The 19816-nt window shown below is 40.2% G+C and overlaps 1 protein-coding gene across 3 annotated transcripts in view; it reads right to left on the reverse strand.

Annotated features, from left to right (window-relative positions):
• Positions 1 to 19816, reverse strand: part of GRIK2 (glutamate ionotropic receptor kainate type subunit 2) — a 595148-nt gene that overhangs the window by 185132 nt on the left and 390200 nt on the right. For all 3 annotated transcript variants that reach the window (XM_050949241.1, XM_050949242.1, XM_050949239.1), the window contains one exon: positions 7907 to 8130. In XM_050949241.1, the coding sequence (XP_050805198.1) occupies positions 7907 to 8130 (224 nt within the window). The remainder of the gene's footprint in view (positions 1 to 7906; positions 8131 to 19816) is intronic.

Genomic DNA, 19816 nt, shown 5'->3' on the forward strand with positions numbered 1-19816 from the left:
ATTTATGTCTGTCTTTTCATCAAGGTGAGATTTAAAGAACAAAAACATGACACATTTTAGCCCCACATAAGGCTCGTGTGTTTGTCACTTTACATGGCTGGTACCTGTCAGTTCTTGAACCATTTTTCTTTTACTCAAACCTAGAGGTCATTTTTATTCCAAAAGACAGATCAATGGAATGACCTTATTAATACCAACTTCTTCATGGGTGAACATTGTGACACCAAAGAGCTAAAGATGTCTAATAAAGTCCTGATAAGAGGCTAGTCCAATTACACGAAGTACAGACTACTGTATTTCTAGGGTTCACTGATGCTGAGCAAGTATAAACCCTAGAAATGTGACAGTCAACCTATGAAGGGTGGAATTCCATCATACCACTGTTTCAGGTGGTTGTAGGGAAGTTGGGAACTTTATGCACTGTGTAAGACCAGAAAAAATGGATATGCATTTTTCATCAATGCCAAGTATAATCTCTATTGAGGAAGTCCTTCATTACCTTTATGTCAAGATAGTGTGCCATACAGGATACACATGGGAAACAGCTGTCACACACAGCCAAAACATGTAAAAGGCAATAGTCAAGGGAGAGAGATGGCTGTCAAATATTCTTCTACGACAGCATGCAATTTTTCCAGAAATGTTTTTCTATATATTGCTTATCATATCCACGTATGAACTAGGGGTGTGCTGGTGAATTAGTGCTTTCCTATGTGGGGACACTCAGGAAAATTACTCTAAATTAACTAAAGATGTGAATTTAAAGTGGATTATTTCAACTGCATTAAACATATGAACATAAGATCAGCCATACTGGGTCAGACCAAAGGTCCATCTAGCCCAGTATCCTGTCTTCCTACAGCGGCCAATGCCAGGTACTCCAGAGGAAATGAACAGAACAGGTAATCATCAAGGGATCCATTCCCTGTCGCCCATTCCCAGCTTCTGGCAAAAAGAGGCTAGGGACACCATCCCTGCCCATCCTGGCTAGTAGCCATTAATGGACCTATCCTCTATGAATTTATCTAGTTCTTTTTTGAACCCTGTATATTCTTGGCCTTCACAACATCCTCTGGCAAGGAGTTCCACAGGTTGACTGTGTATTGTGTGAAGAAATACTTCCTTTGGTTATTTTAAACCTGCTGCCTATTAATTTCATTTGGTGGCCCCTAGTTCTTGTATTATGAGAAGGAGTAAAGAACACTTCCTTATTTACTTTTTTCACACCAGTCATGATTTTATAGACCTCTATCATACACTTACTCACCTCTTTTCCAAGCTGAAAAGTCTTAGTCTTATTAATCTCTACTCAAATGGCAGCCATTCCATACTTCTAATAATTTTGTTGCCCTTTTCTGAACCATTTCTAATTTCAATATATCTTTTTTGAGATGGGACGACCACATTTGCACACAGTATTCAAGATGTGGGTGTACTATGGACTTATATAAAGCAATATGATAATTTCTGTCTTATTATCTATCCCTTTCTTAATAATTCTCAACATTCTGTTTGCTTTTTTTGACTGTCACTGCACATTGAGTGGATGTTTGCAGAGAACTATCCACAATGACTCCAAGATCTTTTTCTCGCGTGGTAACAGCTAATTTAGACCCCATCATTTTATATGTATAGTTGGGATTATGTTTTCCAATGTGCATTACTTTGCATTTATCAACATTGAATTTCATCTGCCATTTTGTTGCCCAGTCACCCAATTTTGAGACTCTTGTGTGGACACTTTCATTTAGAAATAAAGTGGTCTTAATTTGGTTTTCTTTCATTCACTTTGGAAATTAAAGCAAGCCCATAGATTGACAAGGATAATGTTGCTAAGGCTGAGACAATGTGTACTAATGGAAGTGTAACAGCAGATCAGCCATGTAACCATGGTTTGACCTTGTAACTTTTATGGCTATGCCCTACTGAAGCATTCACTGCTTGGCAACATTTTGGCTCTTTTTTTTTTTCTTTTTGGACAGGAGGGTAAGCCATTATCTTTCAGAATTCCTTATCTTCACATCAGGAACCTGCACCTCTGCAGCACAGCTAATATTCCACAATAGGAACCCGGGGTCACCAGACAGTATTTTTATCCCTTGTTATATCTCTTGGCAAAGCCTGGGATGTTGCAGCATTGGATATCTCCTGCAGACATTAGAAGGGGTATTTATGGCATTGACCTGTCTCAAATAAGGCTGCACATGCCCTGATAAAATATGATATGTTAACAAGGAAAAGTTCCCTTCACATGAGCTATGAAGCGCCTTCCTTTTTTTCTCCTGAGCATATATGTGATTATCAATCATTGGGTTTGCTTGATTTTGCATAGACACCCAACTGGTGATAGTTAAGTGTGGACTTGACCATCGGATACCTCAGGCAAGCAGCCTCACGTCAATGGAAAAGTAGGCAACACTCACAATTTCAGATTTTACGCTTTAACAGATGCTGTATTTTGTGTTGTGCAATGATGGTTGTTGCCTATGTGGATCTCTTCTGAGAGAATCACAGGACTCCCTAGCACTCTTATTGCTCTCTGTGATCTCTCTTGTTCCACTAGTAGTAGTATCCATCCTTCCACATGTTACAGGTCATACTTTATTTTGCAAGACTGTAGGAAAAAAGGTTCAAATACTACACTATGGAGAGAGTGCCATGCATTTTTCTACTAGTTTTGTGTGTGCTAGGAAACAGAAAAAAAAATGCTGGTTTCCCTAAGCTTGGTTCCTGTCATCATCTCTCCACTGGAAATATAAACTGAGTCATCTGAAGAGGAGCCCTCCTCCTCCTATGACTACCCAAGAACAATATTCACCAAATCGGAAAGACTATCCTTATACCTTGGCTTCTTTCTTTTCCCAGTCATCAATTCAAAGATTGCCGTGGTCTGTTTCTAGCAGAAGACTTGTGGTGTCAATGTTAGGACTGTCCAGTGTCTTCTCATTAAGCCCTAAATGTTTCTTTTTAAGCACACTTCACTCCTCTTTCACACTAGTATTCTGCATACTACTCTTGTTTATTGTGTGTATTGAAGACTAATAGAAGTTGCAAATGTGCCTGGATCACTGCTTTAGCTAACATAGCAAAAGGGCAGAATTTGTAAACCTTTCCCCAGACTGAGGCAGAGCACCAGTACAGACACTACTTTTCTGAGCTGACTGCACCTTTTCCAATAGGGAATGTGATATGCAGATATGGTTATTTATAATTGGTGATGGGGTGACAGAATCTGAGAGACTATCAAAGATAAACAGGAAATACTGCTGTGTGGGGGATGACAGCACAGTTAACACTGCAGTTCCCACACACAACCCCAGCCAGAAGATGGATTTCAAGGCCATTAATCAAATGAAAAAAAAAGAATATGAGGACTACACCCTTTACAGCTAAACACAATCAAATATAGAGACAATTGTGAAAAATTTGATTGTTGTGAATATAATATACTGTCAAAGTGAATTTCATGGTATGTACAGACTGTTTTTTGTAGTCACCTAGCGGCAGCAGAGTGACAGAAAACTGGAGACCATTAAACTCAAATACTTAGCTAATATGACATTTACACTTTTAAATATAGGAATGATGAGACACTTAATATAACATTCTCCAGCAGCCCCTACCATATGCCTGGGACTAAACGCTCACACACAATTACTTAACTATTGCAAGTTCTATGAGACAACCATGGTGAATGATTACTCAGGCAGAGTCCCTGCATAGGAAATGAATGCTGTTAAGCACAGTGAGGCACAGAGCCAGATCAATCCTTAGCCAGCCATAAACTCAAAAAATGGAAGCAGGTAAGAAAATAAACGCACTTTTTCAAAGACCAAAGCAATACAACCCTGTGAGTCACTAGATTGCCACTCAGGAGGCTGCATTAGTTAAGATGGTTCAATCGCAGGATCCTCAGTAAAGGGATTGCTGAGAGGAGCTTTGGATCCTGGGATAGAAGACGTTATTTCTGTAATCAAAGAGATCCTGAAAATCACTGCAACTGGTATCTTTGCAGCACTGAAACATACTGATGCAAAATGAGAGATCAAAAACAGAGATACTGCACCACAAAAACTATCACAACACAAGATTAGTTGACACCTTCCACCAACACTGTTATTAGGAGGGAAATGTTAATACTCATGAACAACAGGGCTTCAAAAAGAAAAAGAAAAACCAGCCTGATTGCAGATGACTGCCTACTTGAATGTTACTTAGATAAAGTAAAGACAGGTATATTGTGGGATACGGGTGCCCAAATAAATATAATCCTGGATCAAAAGGCACATAATCTCTGCTCATCTGTGACAACTTTACAAACTTCTGGGAATGGAGGGAAATCTTGACGTGAAGGTGGTGAATGAGACTAAGATTGCTAAAGATGGACTGATGTAACATTCAGCTTGGCCATCCACCGTACATCATTTGGGATGGAAGGTGAGGTCCAGTTTAGTGTTAGTCCAGATTAGTGTTGATGTGCCTGTATATTCTTCCCAACCTAACCTTCCATTCAGAATGCAACACAACAACACCTGCATGTTCACACACCCAATTATTTGGTATAATTATGATAAGAGAAAATTGAGAGCAAAAAGTCTTCTAGATAGCCAGCAAATCTGGTTGATCTCTTTTGGACTCTAGGAGTAAATAACCTAGTTCTTTACATCTGGATTCTCCTAATGCAGTAAAATATAATACTCTTCCTTGTGAAAAATAGGATAGGCAAAGATTTAAATTTTTAGGCTTCTTTATCTGCTACTATGTTGCTTTCACTAAAATGATCTCTCTTTACTCTCTGCCTGAGACATTCAACCCCCACAATGACTTCCTCAATTTCCTCCTGTTTATAAAACTAGGCCATCCAATCAGTGAACTCAATCCATTGCATGTGTTCTACGTGACCCATTAAACCATTTAGATAGTGAATTTCAATACAGTAAATCAAAGGGGCGCATAGGACCTAATATTGTTTAATAAACCTATTAGGACACTTTTGAATAATGAACACATTCATGAAATCTTGCTGTGTTCATGAAACAATTCACAGATGAAAAAAGGCCAAATCTGACAAATAAATGGTTCGCATTCATAAATCCCAAGGCCAGAAAGGACCATTGTGATAATCTAGACTGATCTCTGAACTTCCCCCAAAATAATTCCAATGAATAGTCTGATGAGCTGTAATTGCAAAACATATGTTTCACTATAAAAGATATACCAGGTACTATACTGCTTCAAACATAGATATACCTTATTATGAAACACTGGCAGTTCAATATTCATTATGGTGGGTTGCTACAACATCAAATCTTTTTTTTTAAGACAGGAATCTAAAAGGAACCTATCCATTTAAGGGCATGCAGCCTTCAAGTTACATGACCTATCATGACTGGAATGCATACAGTACAAAACTTTCTGAATTCCATACATTACACAGTGCATCACCTACATTATATGTTGCAGTGAAACTGCACATTTAGTAGTGCATGTGGAAATATCCCAGTCCACTACGATACAGTTATAATATCTGGCCCTATAATGACAATAGGTAGATTATTACTTTCACAAACAGGTTGTCTTTTGTTTAGTCTGTATTTTACAATCTTTAATAGTCTTCCACAGATCATCATTTAAGTTAACTCTGTTTTTCTATATAAAGGCACTATAATTACTGGATTGGGAATCCTAGCACATACATAGTTTTAAAACAAAGCTTTCTACTTTGAGAAAAAAAATCCTTTCTAATTCTACTTCTTGGATTTCTACATACACTATCAATATTTCATTGTACAAGTTAACAAATACTGAAATTTTACCTGTAGCTCTGAAGACTGATGTAAATTTGGAAATAAAACAGATTTTACACAACTTGTTCACTGTACACAACCATCTATTCTATATTTCTGTATTGCTTTATGAGAAATATATGCTTCTGAGTACACCAGGATTTTATAGAGCCAAACAACAAAACAACCAAATGAAAAAAAAAATTCAGCTATAACTCTTTACTATCTGGTGCTTCTGCTTGATGATAAACATTCCTCTCAGCTCAGTGAGTGATATGAGGTGACTGAATACCATAATAAAAAAAAAGTTTCTAAAAAATTGAACAAAGTCTGTAAGGTCAGAAAAAGTCTCCCACAATATATAATAGGGAATATTTTCAGAGTGGTGTTTGGGCTGTGCACCATGCTCAAAAATTTCCTTATAATGTAAAGTTTGGGGGTTTTTTTTTGAAATACATGTAAATCCATGCAGCATGTGTTCCACAGTAAACCATTTGTGCATTTTTGCTAAACTATAGAATTCAGTGCTTTCAGAAGTATCTTTGTAATCGGGTCACCTCTGAAATAGAGATATGGTCTTGATCAAAAATCCACGGAAGTCAACTCTATTCTCAAGAAACTTCCAGTGTAAGTCCCTGGCTCTTTAAAACAGTCCTTTAATGAAGGCACACAAGTGAAGTTTTTCACTACAACATGCAGCATGTGTTTCAGAGTGTTATCTATACAGCTTTATGCGCGGGTGCCCTTGCTGAATTACTTATGAGTTGGAAATGTAAGTAGCTTCAAGGATTACTACCTTTCCATCTGCCAGAGGAATGATACAACCTCTACCAAAGTAAAGAAATAGTATCAAAGGAAGATGTAGAACCCTTACATCAACTCCAGCATAAGGAAAAAGGGTAAGGAGACCCTACTATACACAGGAGAATAACATCACAAAAAAATTGAGGCGGAGGGGAAATTTTGTATCAAGATGCTTCTAAAAATGATATTGTAGAAAAAAATGAATTATAAGGTGAACTTAGGCAATCAGATGTTAAAAAGTCATCTATTTTAAACTGTTTTAATTCATTAAATTATTTAAAATGACTGCCAATATTGTGAAAGGTGCAAATGATGTTACAGCAACAATCCAAAGAAAGTGGGATTTACCGGTTTTTCTAATGCTTTGCAATTTTTTGCAATCACAGCATGAGTCAAAATTACACAGTGAGTGCAAGGTTACAGTCCTGTGAGCCTTTGGGGTCAATTCCAATTACTTTACAATGAAAAAGTAAAATATAATAGTAAAAAAATTCCTATCAGAGTTATGGGGTGCCCATGGGAAAAATATGGCAAGGCAGTGTCACCATGTCTGCCCATCTCCCAGATCTGTTATCAGTGCCTGTAAGATTAACAGAAGAGAAACACTGCATTGAAGAAAATGGGCAATAACGCAATTAAAGAGCAAGAAAGCAATACGTATTGGACTGCTTTATGATTTCATAATTGCAGCTTTGAGGCCCTTGCCCTAACAAGCCCAGCTAAGCATGGCTCCAAATACATCCCAGACTGGCTTTTTAAATTAGACATTTTATCTCAGTGCATTTATTTGCTACAAGATTTTAAATAGATTATTCAGCTGTTTTACTCTCGAAAAGCCAAGGAACCTTAAGTGAGCTAACAATTTTTATATTTAAAAGGCATTATGAGCCCAATTTGAACATCTAGGGACAGATCTTGCTGTGGGCAGTTAAGTGCTTAACTTCACGTATTTTCCTTCAATGCCACACCATATTAGGCCAACACAATACAATCATCATTTTCTATCTGAAAAGAAACACATGGGAGTGCAGAAAAAAATTTCACAGGGCTTGTTACTGGTTTTCAGTTTGGAAATAAAAGGGGAGTGGCACCTGGCATTCTGGTAGCTTAGTGACATAAACAGCATGCTGGAGGCTTAGCACGGCAGTGTACTACATTCTGATCAACAGTGAGAGCCCTAAATAATTATTCCACTACACACCACACAGTGAAAAATAAGAGTAAGAAAGTAATAAAAAAATGTGACTTTTGACAATTATTAGTAATAAAAAGAAGATAATAATTGCCAAAAAAAATCACAAAAGTTATGATGTTACCTGGCTATGACAAAGAGCACACAACTGACACCCAAGTAAGCCAGCAGAATATACATCCAGATATCAGGGGAGAGAGGATTCAGGAAGGAGAAGACGCCCGGGTTTGTACCATTGGGCTTGCGGTACAAAATACTTATTCCGAGAGTCATAAAGGGCTTGGAAAAGTCGATGACCTTCTCTCGAACATAGGTAATAGCCAGCGGTGCAACTGCAAGGTCAGCTTTCTGTTGACAAAAATATAAAGAGAAGAGAAACAGGCCATAAGTCAGAAGCAGCAGGCAGAAGCAGGCAATCAAATTAAACAAAACACTGACTTTACACTTGGAGAGGTGTACCTATTACGATTAAATTTAAAGCTACCCTCTACCTCTAGTAAGGAAGCTGATTAATTCTGGTTCTCTTTCACTGAATGTTTCTGAATTAACACAGCAGTATTTAGAGATATTCACAAAGCTGTTACAGGAATGGAAGGCAAAGGAGGCAAAACACAATATCCTTCAGAGGACCTGTGTCTTAGCTCTTTCCAATCTCTCTCTTAAAATTCCATTTGGCTTTGAGTGTCACTTCATATCTCTGCTTTATAAATTCTTAAATGTGCTCTTTAAAAAATAGTAATAAACTTAAGAACCAGATGTGAACATGAATGTTCTTCAAGTAGTAATTCTACAGATATAGGGTGAAATCCTTGATCTGCTAAAGTCAGTGGGAAAACTCCAATTAACTTCAATAGGGCCCATAGCATATGATTCCCCATTCCATTACACTAGCTTGGCTCCAAAGAAATGATAGAACCAGACCCATAATATCATATCTATACACTTAGAGCCAGATTTTGATTCCCTTACTGGCATCTTGTCCCAGGAGTAGACCAATTAACTTCAATGGGAATCTTTATAGACTAAGATACTGGCAACATAAGGAATGATATCACAATCTTCCCCAAAAACTTTTAAATCACTTGGGGGGTGGGGGGGAGGAACTAAGAGTAGGGAGAGAGAAGGGTGCTTCTGTTTATTTTAGCAAAATATTTTGATGGAAACAGAAAATGTATAGAACAGTTTTACTGTGACAATTAACAGTCTCAAGTAATTATTGTTCTCATATATGCTGCACTTGCAAAACAATCATGGGGAACAATTTCTAGCTATGTAGCTAGATCCTTGCTAATTTGCATGAATGACTAGGTGACCTCATTGTAAATTACTGAAGTTTGTGACCCATGAGTAAGTGAATAATTTAAAACAAACAAACCAACCAACCAAAACAAAAAACACCTCACACTTCACTTCAGCCGCAATTTAGTTTTAATTATGTCAAAAATGCATAGCAAACTAGTAAATATACAAAAACAAAAAACTACGAGGGGTTCGATGGCACCTTAAAGACTAACAGATTTATTTGGGCAAAAGCTTTCGTGGGTAAAAAGCCTGGTTTTTTTTACCCACAAAATCTTATGCCCAAATTAATCTGTTAGTCTTTAAAGTAAAGACTCCTCCTTGTTTCTGTGGATACAGACTAACACCCTTCTGATACTTAGTAAATATACTGTATTTTGAAAATATAATGTCATCAAAGTAACATGCAATCTAACTACAGCATTGACCATTAAAATCTGTATTGATGTCTGATGAAAGACTGGAATTTTGGGGGGATGATTACAAAGTATCCAAGTTAAGAAGGTGCAGATTAGCCAGATTCTATAATAGGCCATACAAAGAGAGAGAGAGATATAATGAGAGAGATGGTATAGCTACTGTGAAAATAGCATGTTATTTTCAAAATGCGTGTCCTAAGCCTAAATAATACAGTTGATCTACAGTTAATTTCCAACAATGTAGTATAGATTAATATATTTTTCTCAGTTTGTTTTATGCAGATAACCAAAAATCCCATACATTTTGTTTCTATATGCTTCAGTCATCATTACATTTTTCTCAGTTGTGGATTACTTTGTGCTTGCTGCATACCATTTCATAAAGTTCTGCAATCTGTGTACTGTATTTCATTATTCCTATACATGTTTATGATGTCACTGAATTTACTCTATGGAGTTTGTTATTTGTGCAAAACTCAGATAACACTGTGCAAATTATTTCCTAAGAGCTCAGTATTGCAAGGTGCTGAATGCTCTCAATTCCCATTTGTGCTCAAACCTCAAAAGTATTACTCAGGCCCTAGCATAGAAATATTGCATCATAGGAGAGATAAACATCTGTGTTTGTGGGCCACTTTTTACTAATGCCACTCTGCATGATACAGAAAGACTATATGACTCACTTGGATTAAAGGCTACAGCTGCAGCTTTTTACTGAAATATGAAAAAAACTGTAGCATCACCAGGTAGCCATTAATTCTTGTGCTAATCAGCATCAAAGGCTGAGGGTAGCTGTTATACACTCTGAAGAGATGCCATTCCCCATGGCTCTATAACACAGGCCTTCTGGGTGAATCGCTGGCAATGACAGTCGAACCCAGGACCTCACGATCTTAAAACATGAGCCTCCGGTTCATAGGTGCTGGAACTAGAGGTCCTGGGAGTGCGGTAGCACACTCTGACTTAAAGTGGTTTCCATTATACACAGAGTTTATAGTTTAGTTCAATAGCTCTTAGCACCCCCACAATAAAATTTGTTCCAGCACCTGTGCTCCTGTTAGCAAAAGGTGTAGAAGACTCACTCACCTTGATTTGTGGCCCAGCTATCACTAGAGGGGGGACACGAAGTGCTACACCAAGTGCCGGTGAATTACACACTTTTCTTGGCCAGGGAAGCTCATGCATTGGCTAGAGCTGAAACTCAGGAACCATTTCAATGTTTGAGAGAAATATATTCCCATCTGGGGCCCTGTCTGTTCATGGTAGTAGGCCATTCTCACACACTTTTCCTCCCTTAGAACCCGTTACTAAAGTTGTGCAAACGTTATGAGAAAGGAGGCAACTATCATCCTCTAATGCAAGAGATTCCCACCAGCCAAGCTGCAATATTAAAAAAAACAAATGTCCTAGGCTTAAGGAAAAAGAATGTATATTGAACGGGGCAATTAGCTACATACTGTATTCCACTATATTGGATGGTTAGAGTTCTGCTACTCCTCACCCCCTTTAAAATGTTCATATATAGGATACTCATTTATGGTTTGCATTCTAAATATTAAAGTCATTGTAATAACAAATATTATATTTAAGGTAAGAAACCACAATATAAAACATTACCTTAGCTTAACCCCCCCCATTATACATTTGTATGCTGATGCTGCTTTACTGAGTCTAAATATCTTAGAAGAATACATAATAGCTTAAAGCCTTCTTCAGCTATATTTGTCACTGTACAATTCATGCATCAAAACATAATAGGACAAACTCACAATGCAATATGAAGGAGATATATGCTTATGTCATTTGCAAATGAGAACCTGATAGCTATAACATGTCTATTCCAGTCTATTCAGGTACTTATACTACACCCAGAACTGTGGCTTCTAGATTGTGTAGAATTTGTTACAATTTCACAGCACTGAATCATCATCTTATTGATAAGCACCAAATCGAAACCAAACCAAACTACAGAATATATATATGGAGCTGACTTCATCCCAATATAATTCCACTCATGTCAATGGAATTACAGTAGGGATGAAACTGGCATGTTGGTTATTTTCCCCATCTTTATGAAAATCTCCACAGCAAGGTATTTGAGGGGTGAGAATTATTTGGGGCATCAACTTAACAAAACATTTCATTATCAGAAGTCCTTGGTGTCAGTCTAACTATGGTGCTCAACACACCACACACAACTGATCCAGCGGTATCAATTCCGTGATCCCAGATGCTAGATACTGTTGCATATCTTCTAAAATCATCAAGGGAGTCTGCATGTGTAAACATTGTAATTGATATTGTAAAGATACATGATGATTCAAGCCCAGAGCTGTTCATTTTACAGTGATTAAGCTACTTACAGTGATTAAGTACTCTTAAGGTATGTCTACACTGCATGCTTCATTCAGTGGCTGTAGTGTAGGTATCTGTATAGCACCCTTAGCAGGAATATAAACAGCAGTGTGAACGGTGAAGCATGGGGCTTAGGTGAGTAAAGACACACCTGATGGGTATGGGTGTAAGTACATACCTTGCATGGCTCTCTACTCACCCAAGCTCTGCCCCCCTATCCACACTGCTATTTTTAGCAGTGTAGTAGCCTGCTGCTGGAACCTTTCCACACTATATATAGAAAGACTCTGGCAGCTGGGAGGCAGAGAGAAAGGCTCTACCAGCTCCTTCCTGCTGGAGCCATTCCTCACCACAGGGAAATAAATCTGCCATGGGAAAAGGTTCCAGCAGCTCCAGCTAAATAGACAGACTCAAAGAACCCAGTCATTTTAAGGCATGTTTTCTAATCCTTTAATTATTCTTGTGACTCTTCTATGAACCCTCCCCAATTTATCAACATCCTTCTAGAATTGTGGACACCAGAACTGGACACAGTATTCCAGCAGTGGTTCTACCAGTGCCCCAAATATAGTGGTAAAATAACCTCTCTATCTCTATTTGTGATTCCCCTGTTTGTGCATCCCTGGATTGCATTAGCTCTTTTGGCCCAGCTCACACTGGGAGCTCATATTCAGCTGATTATCTACCACAACACGCAAATCCTTTTCAGAGCAACTGCTTCCCAGGATAGAGACCCCCATCCTGTAACTATGGCCTATATTCTTGTTTCCAAATGTATACCTTTACATTTAGCCATATTAAAACACATATTCTTTGCTTGTGTCCAATTTAATAAGCAATCCAGATCACTTTGTATGAATGTCTTGTCCTTGTTTTTATTGACCATACCCCCAGTCTTTGTGTCATGTGCAATCTTTATCAATGATGGTTATATGTTTTCTTCTAGGTCATTGATAAAAATGTTAATACCTTTATCAATAAAACTTGGAATCTCATCAAAAAAGATGTCAATTTAGTTTGATTTTCTATATACCCATACTGATTTGCATTAATTACATTACCCTAATTTAAGTCTTTATTAAGTAAGTCTCATATTGGCCTCTCCCTTATCTTAGCATCATAGACTATCAGGGTTGGAAGGGACCTCAGGAGGTCATCTAGTCCAACCCCCTGCTCAAAGCAGGACGAATTCCCAACTAAATCATCTCAGACAGGGCTTTGTCAAGCCTGACCTTAAAAACATCTAAGGAAGGAGATTCCATCACCTCCCTAGGTAACCCATTCCAGTGTTTCACCACTCTCTGAGTGAAAAAGTTTTTCCTAATATCCAACCTAAACCTCCCCCACTGCAACTTGAGACCATTAATCACTGTTCTGTCATCGGGTACCACTGAGAACAGTCTAGATCCATCCTCTTTGGAATTCCCTTTCAGGTAGTTGAAAGCAGCTATCAAATCCCCCCTCATTCTTCTCTTCTGCAGACTAAACAATCCCAGTTCCCTCAGCCTCTCCTCATAAGTCATGTGCTCCAGCCCCCTAATCATTTTTGTTGCCCTCCGCTGGACTCTTTCCAATTTTTCCACATCCTTCTTGTAGTGTGAGGCCCAAAACTGGACACAGTACTCCAAACGAGGCCTCACCAATGTCGAATAGAGGGGAATGATCACATCCCTCGATCTGCTGGCAATGCTCCTACTTATACAGCCCAAAATGGCATTAGCCTTCTTGGCAACAAGGGCACACTGTTGACTCATATCCAGCTTCTCGTCCACTGTAACCCCTAGGTCCTTTTCTGCAGAACTGCTTCCTAGCCATTCTGTCCGTGGTCTGTAACAGTGATTGGGATTCTTCCCTCCTAAGTGCAGGACTCTGCACTTGTCCTTGTTGAACCTCATCAGGTTCCTTTTGGCCCAGTCCTCTAATTTGTCTAGGTTCCTCTGTATCCTATCCCTACCCTCCAGCGTATCTACCACTCCTCCAAGTTTAGTGTCATCTGCAAACTTGCTGAGAGTGCAGTCCACATCATCTTCCAGATCATTAATGAAGATCTTGTCAGGGATCAGTGTCAGGCTGACAGGCCTTTAATTGCCCATGTCATCCTGTTTAACCTTTTGAAAAATTGGCACAACATTAGCTTTCTTCCAGTCTCCTGAAACTTCCCCAGTGCTCTAAGTTTTATTGAAAATAAATCAACAATAACAGTCCAGCAAGTTCTTCAGCCAGCTCTTTCAAAACTCTTGAATTCAAGTTATCTGGATCTGCTAATTTTTAAAATGTCTAGTTTTAGTAGCTTCTGTTTAACATCGTCTACAGATACTAGCGGACAGGGAAGAGTGTTATCATCAGTACATAATGAGATTATATCACAGGTTATAGAACAGAAATATTTATTGAACGCGTCTGCCTTTTCTGCAGTATTATTGATAATATTGGAATAAGCAATACCATTATCATCTAGTAATGGATCATATAGTTAATGGAAATCATGTGACTGAATCCTCATGCACCAGTTTGAAAGCATGCATCCCCTTCCCTTAAGGACAATATCCTGCTAGCAGTTTTTGCATAAAATTCCAATTGACTTCAGTGGGTATCACAACTTACACAAAATGACATCCTTGTTAATAGCTGCAGATGGCAAGCCTTAGATACTGAACTGAGCTCCCATCCTTAACCTTTACCTGAAGGGAAATGATTTAAGACACACTCACAAGGCTGTTCAAAGCTTGTATTTCCAGCACCTATCTGTATCTGTTCTATGGATAAAATGACTTAAGTGGAGTCCAATTCTAACACTTTTCTCAAGCAATAAATTCACTTATAATTGACAAAGGTAATTTTTAATGTTATTTTGATTCTTAGTTTTGAACAACAAAAATAACTGCTCAAAGACTTGCATGAACATATGGTATTTTGTGCAAAATAAAGACAACGGATTTCAAGAAGGCAGACTTCAGCAAATTCAGGGAGTTGGTAGGTAACATCTCCCAGGAAGCAAGTCTAAGGGGAAAAACAATAGAAGACAGCTGGCAGTTTTTCAAAGAGACATTATTAAGGGCACAAGAGGAAACTATCCCACCGAGTAGGAAAGATAGAAAGTATGGCAAAAGACCACCCTGGCTTAACCAGGACATCTTCAATGATATAAAAATAAAAAGTCCTACAAAAATAGGTCCTAGGTCAAATTACAAAGGATGAATATTAACAAATAACACAAGTATGTAGGGACAAAATTAGAAAGGGCAAGGCATAAACCAAGATCATACTAGACAGAGACACAAAGGGTAACAAGAAAACATTCTACAAGTACATTAGAAGCAAGAGGAAGACCAAAGACAAGGTAGGTCCCTACTCAAGGAAGGGGGGGTGGTAATAACAGAAAATGTGAAAATGGCAGAGGTGCTTAATGGCTTCTTTCTTTTGGTTTTCACCAAGAAGGTTGGTGGTGATTGGATGTCTAATGTAGTGAATGTCAGTGAAAATGAGGCAGGAACAGAAGAAGCTAAAACAGAAAGAACAAGTTAAAAATAACGTGGACAAATTAATGTCTTCAAGTCACCAGGGCCTGATGAAATGCATCCTAGAATACTCAAGGAGTTGACTGAGGAGATATCTGAGCCATTAGCGATTATCTTTGAGAAGTCATGGAAGACAGGAGAGATTCCATAAGACTGGAAAAGGGCAAATACAGTGCCCATCTATAAAAAGGGAAATAAGGACAACCCAGGAAATTACAGACCAGTCAGCTTAACTTCTGTACCCAGAAAGATAATAGAGCAAATAATTAAGCAATCAATTTGCAAACATCTAGAAGATAATAAGGTGATAAGTAACAGTCAGCATGGATTTGTCAAAAACAAATTATGTCAAACCAACCTGATAACTTTCTTTGATGCGGTGACCTTCTCATAAACAAACTAGGGAAATGCAACCTACATGGACCTACTATAAGGTGGGTGCAAAACTGGTTGGAAAACCATTTCCAGAGAGTAGTTATCAGTGGTTCACAATCATGCTGGAAGGACATAATGAGTGGGGTCCCTCCGAGATCAGTTCTGGGTCCAGTTCTGTTCAATATCTTCATCAGTGATTTAGATAATGGCATACAGAGTACACTTATAAAGTTTGCGGATGAAACCAAGCTGGGAGGGGTTGCAAGTGCTTTGGAGGATAGGAATAAAATTCAAAATGGCATGGACAAAATGGAGAAATGGTCTGAAGTAACCAGGATGAAATTCAACAAGGCAAATGCAAAGAACTCCATTTAAGAAGGAACAATCAGTTGCACACGTACAAAATGGGAAATGACTGCCTAGGAAAGAGTACTGTGGAAAGGGATCTGGGGGTCATAATGTACCACAAGCTAAATATGAGTCAACAGTGTAAGGCTGTTGCAAAAAAAGCAAACATCATTCTGGGATTTATTAGCAGGAGTGTTGTAAGCAAGATATGAGAACTAATTCTTCTGCTCTACTCCTCTCTAATTAGGCCTCAACTGGAATATTGTGTCCAGTTCTGGTTACCACATTTCAGGAAGGACATGGACAAACTGAAGAGAGTCCAGAGAAGAGTATTGACTATTAGCGGTAAATATTCCCAATGGCCTGTGATGGGATGTTACATGGGGTGGGATCTGAGTTTCTACAGAGAATTCTTTCCTGGGTGTCTGGCTGGTGAGTCTTGCCCACATGCTCAGGGTTTAGCTGATCGCCATATTTGGGGTTGGAAAGGAATTTTCCCCAGACCACATTGGCAGAGGCCCTGGGGTTTTTTCGCTTTCTTCTGCAGCGTGGTACATGGGACACTTGCTGGAGGATTTTCAGCACCTAGAAGCCTTTAAACCATGATTTGAGGACTTCAATAGCTCGGACATAGGTTACGGGTTTGATACAGGAGTGGATGGGTGAGATTCTGTGGCTTGCATTGTGCAGGAGGTCAGACTAGATGATCATAATGGTCCCTTCTGACCTTAAAGTCTATGATTCTATGACGAGCAAGAAAATGATTAAAGGTCTAGAAAACATGACCTATGAGGGAAGATTGAAAAAATTGGGTTTGTTTAGTCTGGAAAAGAGAAGACATGATAACAGTTTTCAAGTATGTAAAAGGTTGTTACAAGGAGAAGGAAGAATTTTTTTTCTTAACCTCTGAGGATAGGACAAGAAGCAATGGGCTTAAATTGCAGCAAGGGAGATTTAGGTTGGACATTAGGAAAAATTTCCTGTCAGGGTGGTTAAGCACTGGAATAATAAATTGCCTAGGAAGGTTGTGGAATCTCCATCATTGGAGATTTTTAAGAGCGCATTAGACAAACACGTCAAGAATGGTCTAGACAATTTGTCCTGCCATGAGTGCAAGGGATTGGACTAGATGATTGTAAGAATCATAGAATATTAGGGATGGAAGGGACCTCAGGAGATCATCTAGTCCAACCTCCTGCTCAAAGCAGGACCAATCCCCCACTAAACACCCAAATAGCTCCCTCAAGGATTGAGTTTACAACCCTGGGTTTAGCAGGCCAATGCTCAAACCACTGAGCTATCCCTCCCCTCTAAATGACCTCTTGAGGTCCCTTCCAGTTCTATGATTCTCTGATTAGATGTACCTATGTTCCTGATGACCGCAACCCATATCTCCCAACCTTCAAACCTGGCAATGTGTGACACAACCTATCAAAATGAGCACCAAATGAGTGAAATGTAGAACACCAGTTTGCGCCCCTGTTTTTTGGTCTCATTTACTTCCCACTCACTTGCAAACCCTTTCCCCCGCTTTGATCACAATATGAGGCTTTAAAAAAAAACAACCCTCCCTAATGTACTTTTCATACACACATATTCTACATCATGATATGAGTTTAAAAGTACAATAGCTACAAAATTGTGCCTATCCCACCTACTGGAGGGTCAATTTTCTTTTAAATCAGTGATATTTTGATGCTGATATAAATTACTTGGGGCAATATTTCAGTGCAGGGGAGATACCACTGTGTAAAATATATTAAAGTGTTTTTCAAATTTAAACTGCTATACAAAATACAACAGACACACAGAGTTCATATTAACCACCAGTGTAAGGAGGCGCCCTGGCTCCCCGCCGCGCCTGAGAGGGACGAGCCAGAGCAGGTGCCTCAGTGGGCGGAGTCAGCACGCCCTGTCCCCGCCTCCCGGAAGTCAAGGGGCGGGACAGGAAGTATAAAAGCCCGGCCCCAGCGCTCAGTTGGAGGTGGGCTGCCAGAGAGGATAGACGCTGGTGCCCGGGCTCCCGCCGGGCCCAGCCTGCCCCGCGCCCACTACCCAGAGGAGCGCTGGCCTGACCTGCCCCGCGCCCACTATCCAGAGGAGCGCTGGCCGGACCTGCCCCGCGCCCACTACCCAGAGGAGCGCTGGCTGGACTTGCCTCAGACCCGGTACCCGGAGGAACGTCGGCCTGACCTGCCGTGTGCCCGATACCCCGAGGAGTGGCCTGAGCTTCCCCACGACCGGTACCCGGAGGAGCCCATGGTCTGGGACCCCCCAGACGACGCTGGCAAGGACCAGGTGCCCAGAGAGGGGGAGGTCGGAAGTGGCCCGGGGATAGCCGACCTTCGTTTGGCTCCTGAAGAGCCCGAACCCATGTCAGTGTGTTGCGGCCAGGATCCCCACTGACCGCAGCGGGTCTTGACCGCTGCTAGGGCCCCGGGCTGGAACGCAGTGGAGTGGGAGGGCCTGCGTTCCCCCTGCCACCAGTAACCGGGTGGCAGACTCCCCCTCTTCCCGCCTATTGCCACTGCTCTGTCCTGATCCAGAGGGCCAGAGCTAACTAGACTTGTGTTTGGTGCCCCGCCCGAACCAAGGGCTGGGCCCCGTTGACTTTGCCACTGCTCTGTCCTGATCCAGAGGGCCAGAGCTAACTAGACTTGTGTTTGGTGCCCCGCCCGAGCCAAGGGATGGGCCCCGTTGACTTTGCCACTGCTCTGTCCTGATCCAGAGGGCCAGAGCTAACTAGACTTGTGTTTGGTGCCCCGCCCGAGCCAAGGGCCCGGGCTGATACTGTGTTTGCTCAGCCCCTGCTAGAGGCCTGAGCCTGAACTGTTACTGCCCGCCCTGTCCAAGGGCTGGGGCTTATTTACTTTGAGAGCCCCGACCCCGGCTAGAGGGCCGGGGCTCTACCTTGTTTGCAGACCCTGTACCCCCTCAACACCTGCGGAGGGGCTAAGCCTACCCGGACTGCAGCGTGCTAGGAGGCGCCCTGGCTCCCCGCCGCGCCTGAGAGGGACGAGCCCCGACACGACCGGCTTACAACCAGTATCACCTTTGTGGTGCAATATGACAGCAGCTGTTGATTAGTATACAACAACACTATATAATGGTTCGGAATCTAATCTGAAGGAGGATACCATATCCAGGTAAAACTTTAGTCAAAATACCGATAAACAGAATTTAATTAGCTGCATTGTAATTTGGACAGGAATGGGACTACAATGTTCTATTCTTGAGAAAAAAGCAATAGAACTAGAAAATGACTTCAAGTTATTTATAACAGTGATCAGGACCTTTATTTTTTGTCTGATTCAAAAGACTTCCCATAGCCACCTAATACCATACTGTGTTATTGGTTCAGCGCTGAGTCAGAGAGAAAACAGATTAGAACTAGGGACACAGTTTCTAGTGAGAAGCACTGGATTTTTAATATAATGATCATTTTTACAGAGACTGCCTATGTTCTCTAAATCACTGTGTAACTTCAGATCAGCATATCATAGTGCAATGTATTGCATAATTCTTTCAATTACCGAGAAAAGAGGCCAGCTGAAATCATAAAAGATGCATGGGTTTGGAACTTAGAAAAACATTCCTGCACTCACTCAGTGAACAGCTACAGTTTTTGTGGTACATCCAATCAATGACCTACTGTTTCAGGGATTTTTGATACAATATGACAAATATTGTAAACGTTATTTCTACTCCATCTTTCTTTTT

Source organism: Gopherus flavomarginatus, chromosome 4, assembly GCF_025201925.1.
Source record: "Gopherus flavomarginatus isolate rGopFla2 chromosome 4, rGopFla2.mat.asm, whole genome shotgun sequence".
In the NCBI taxonomy this organism is placed as follows: Eukaryota; Metazoa; Chordata; order Testudines; family Testudinidae; genus Gopherus; species Gopherus flavomarginatus.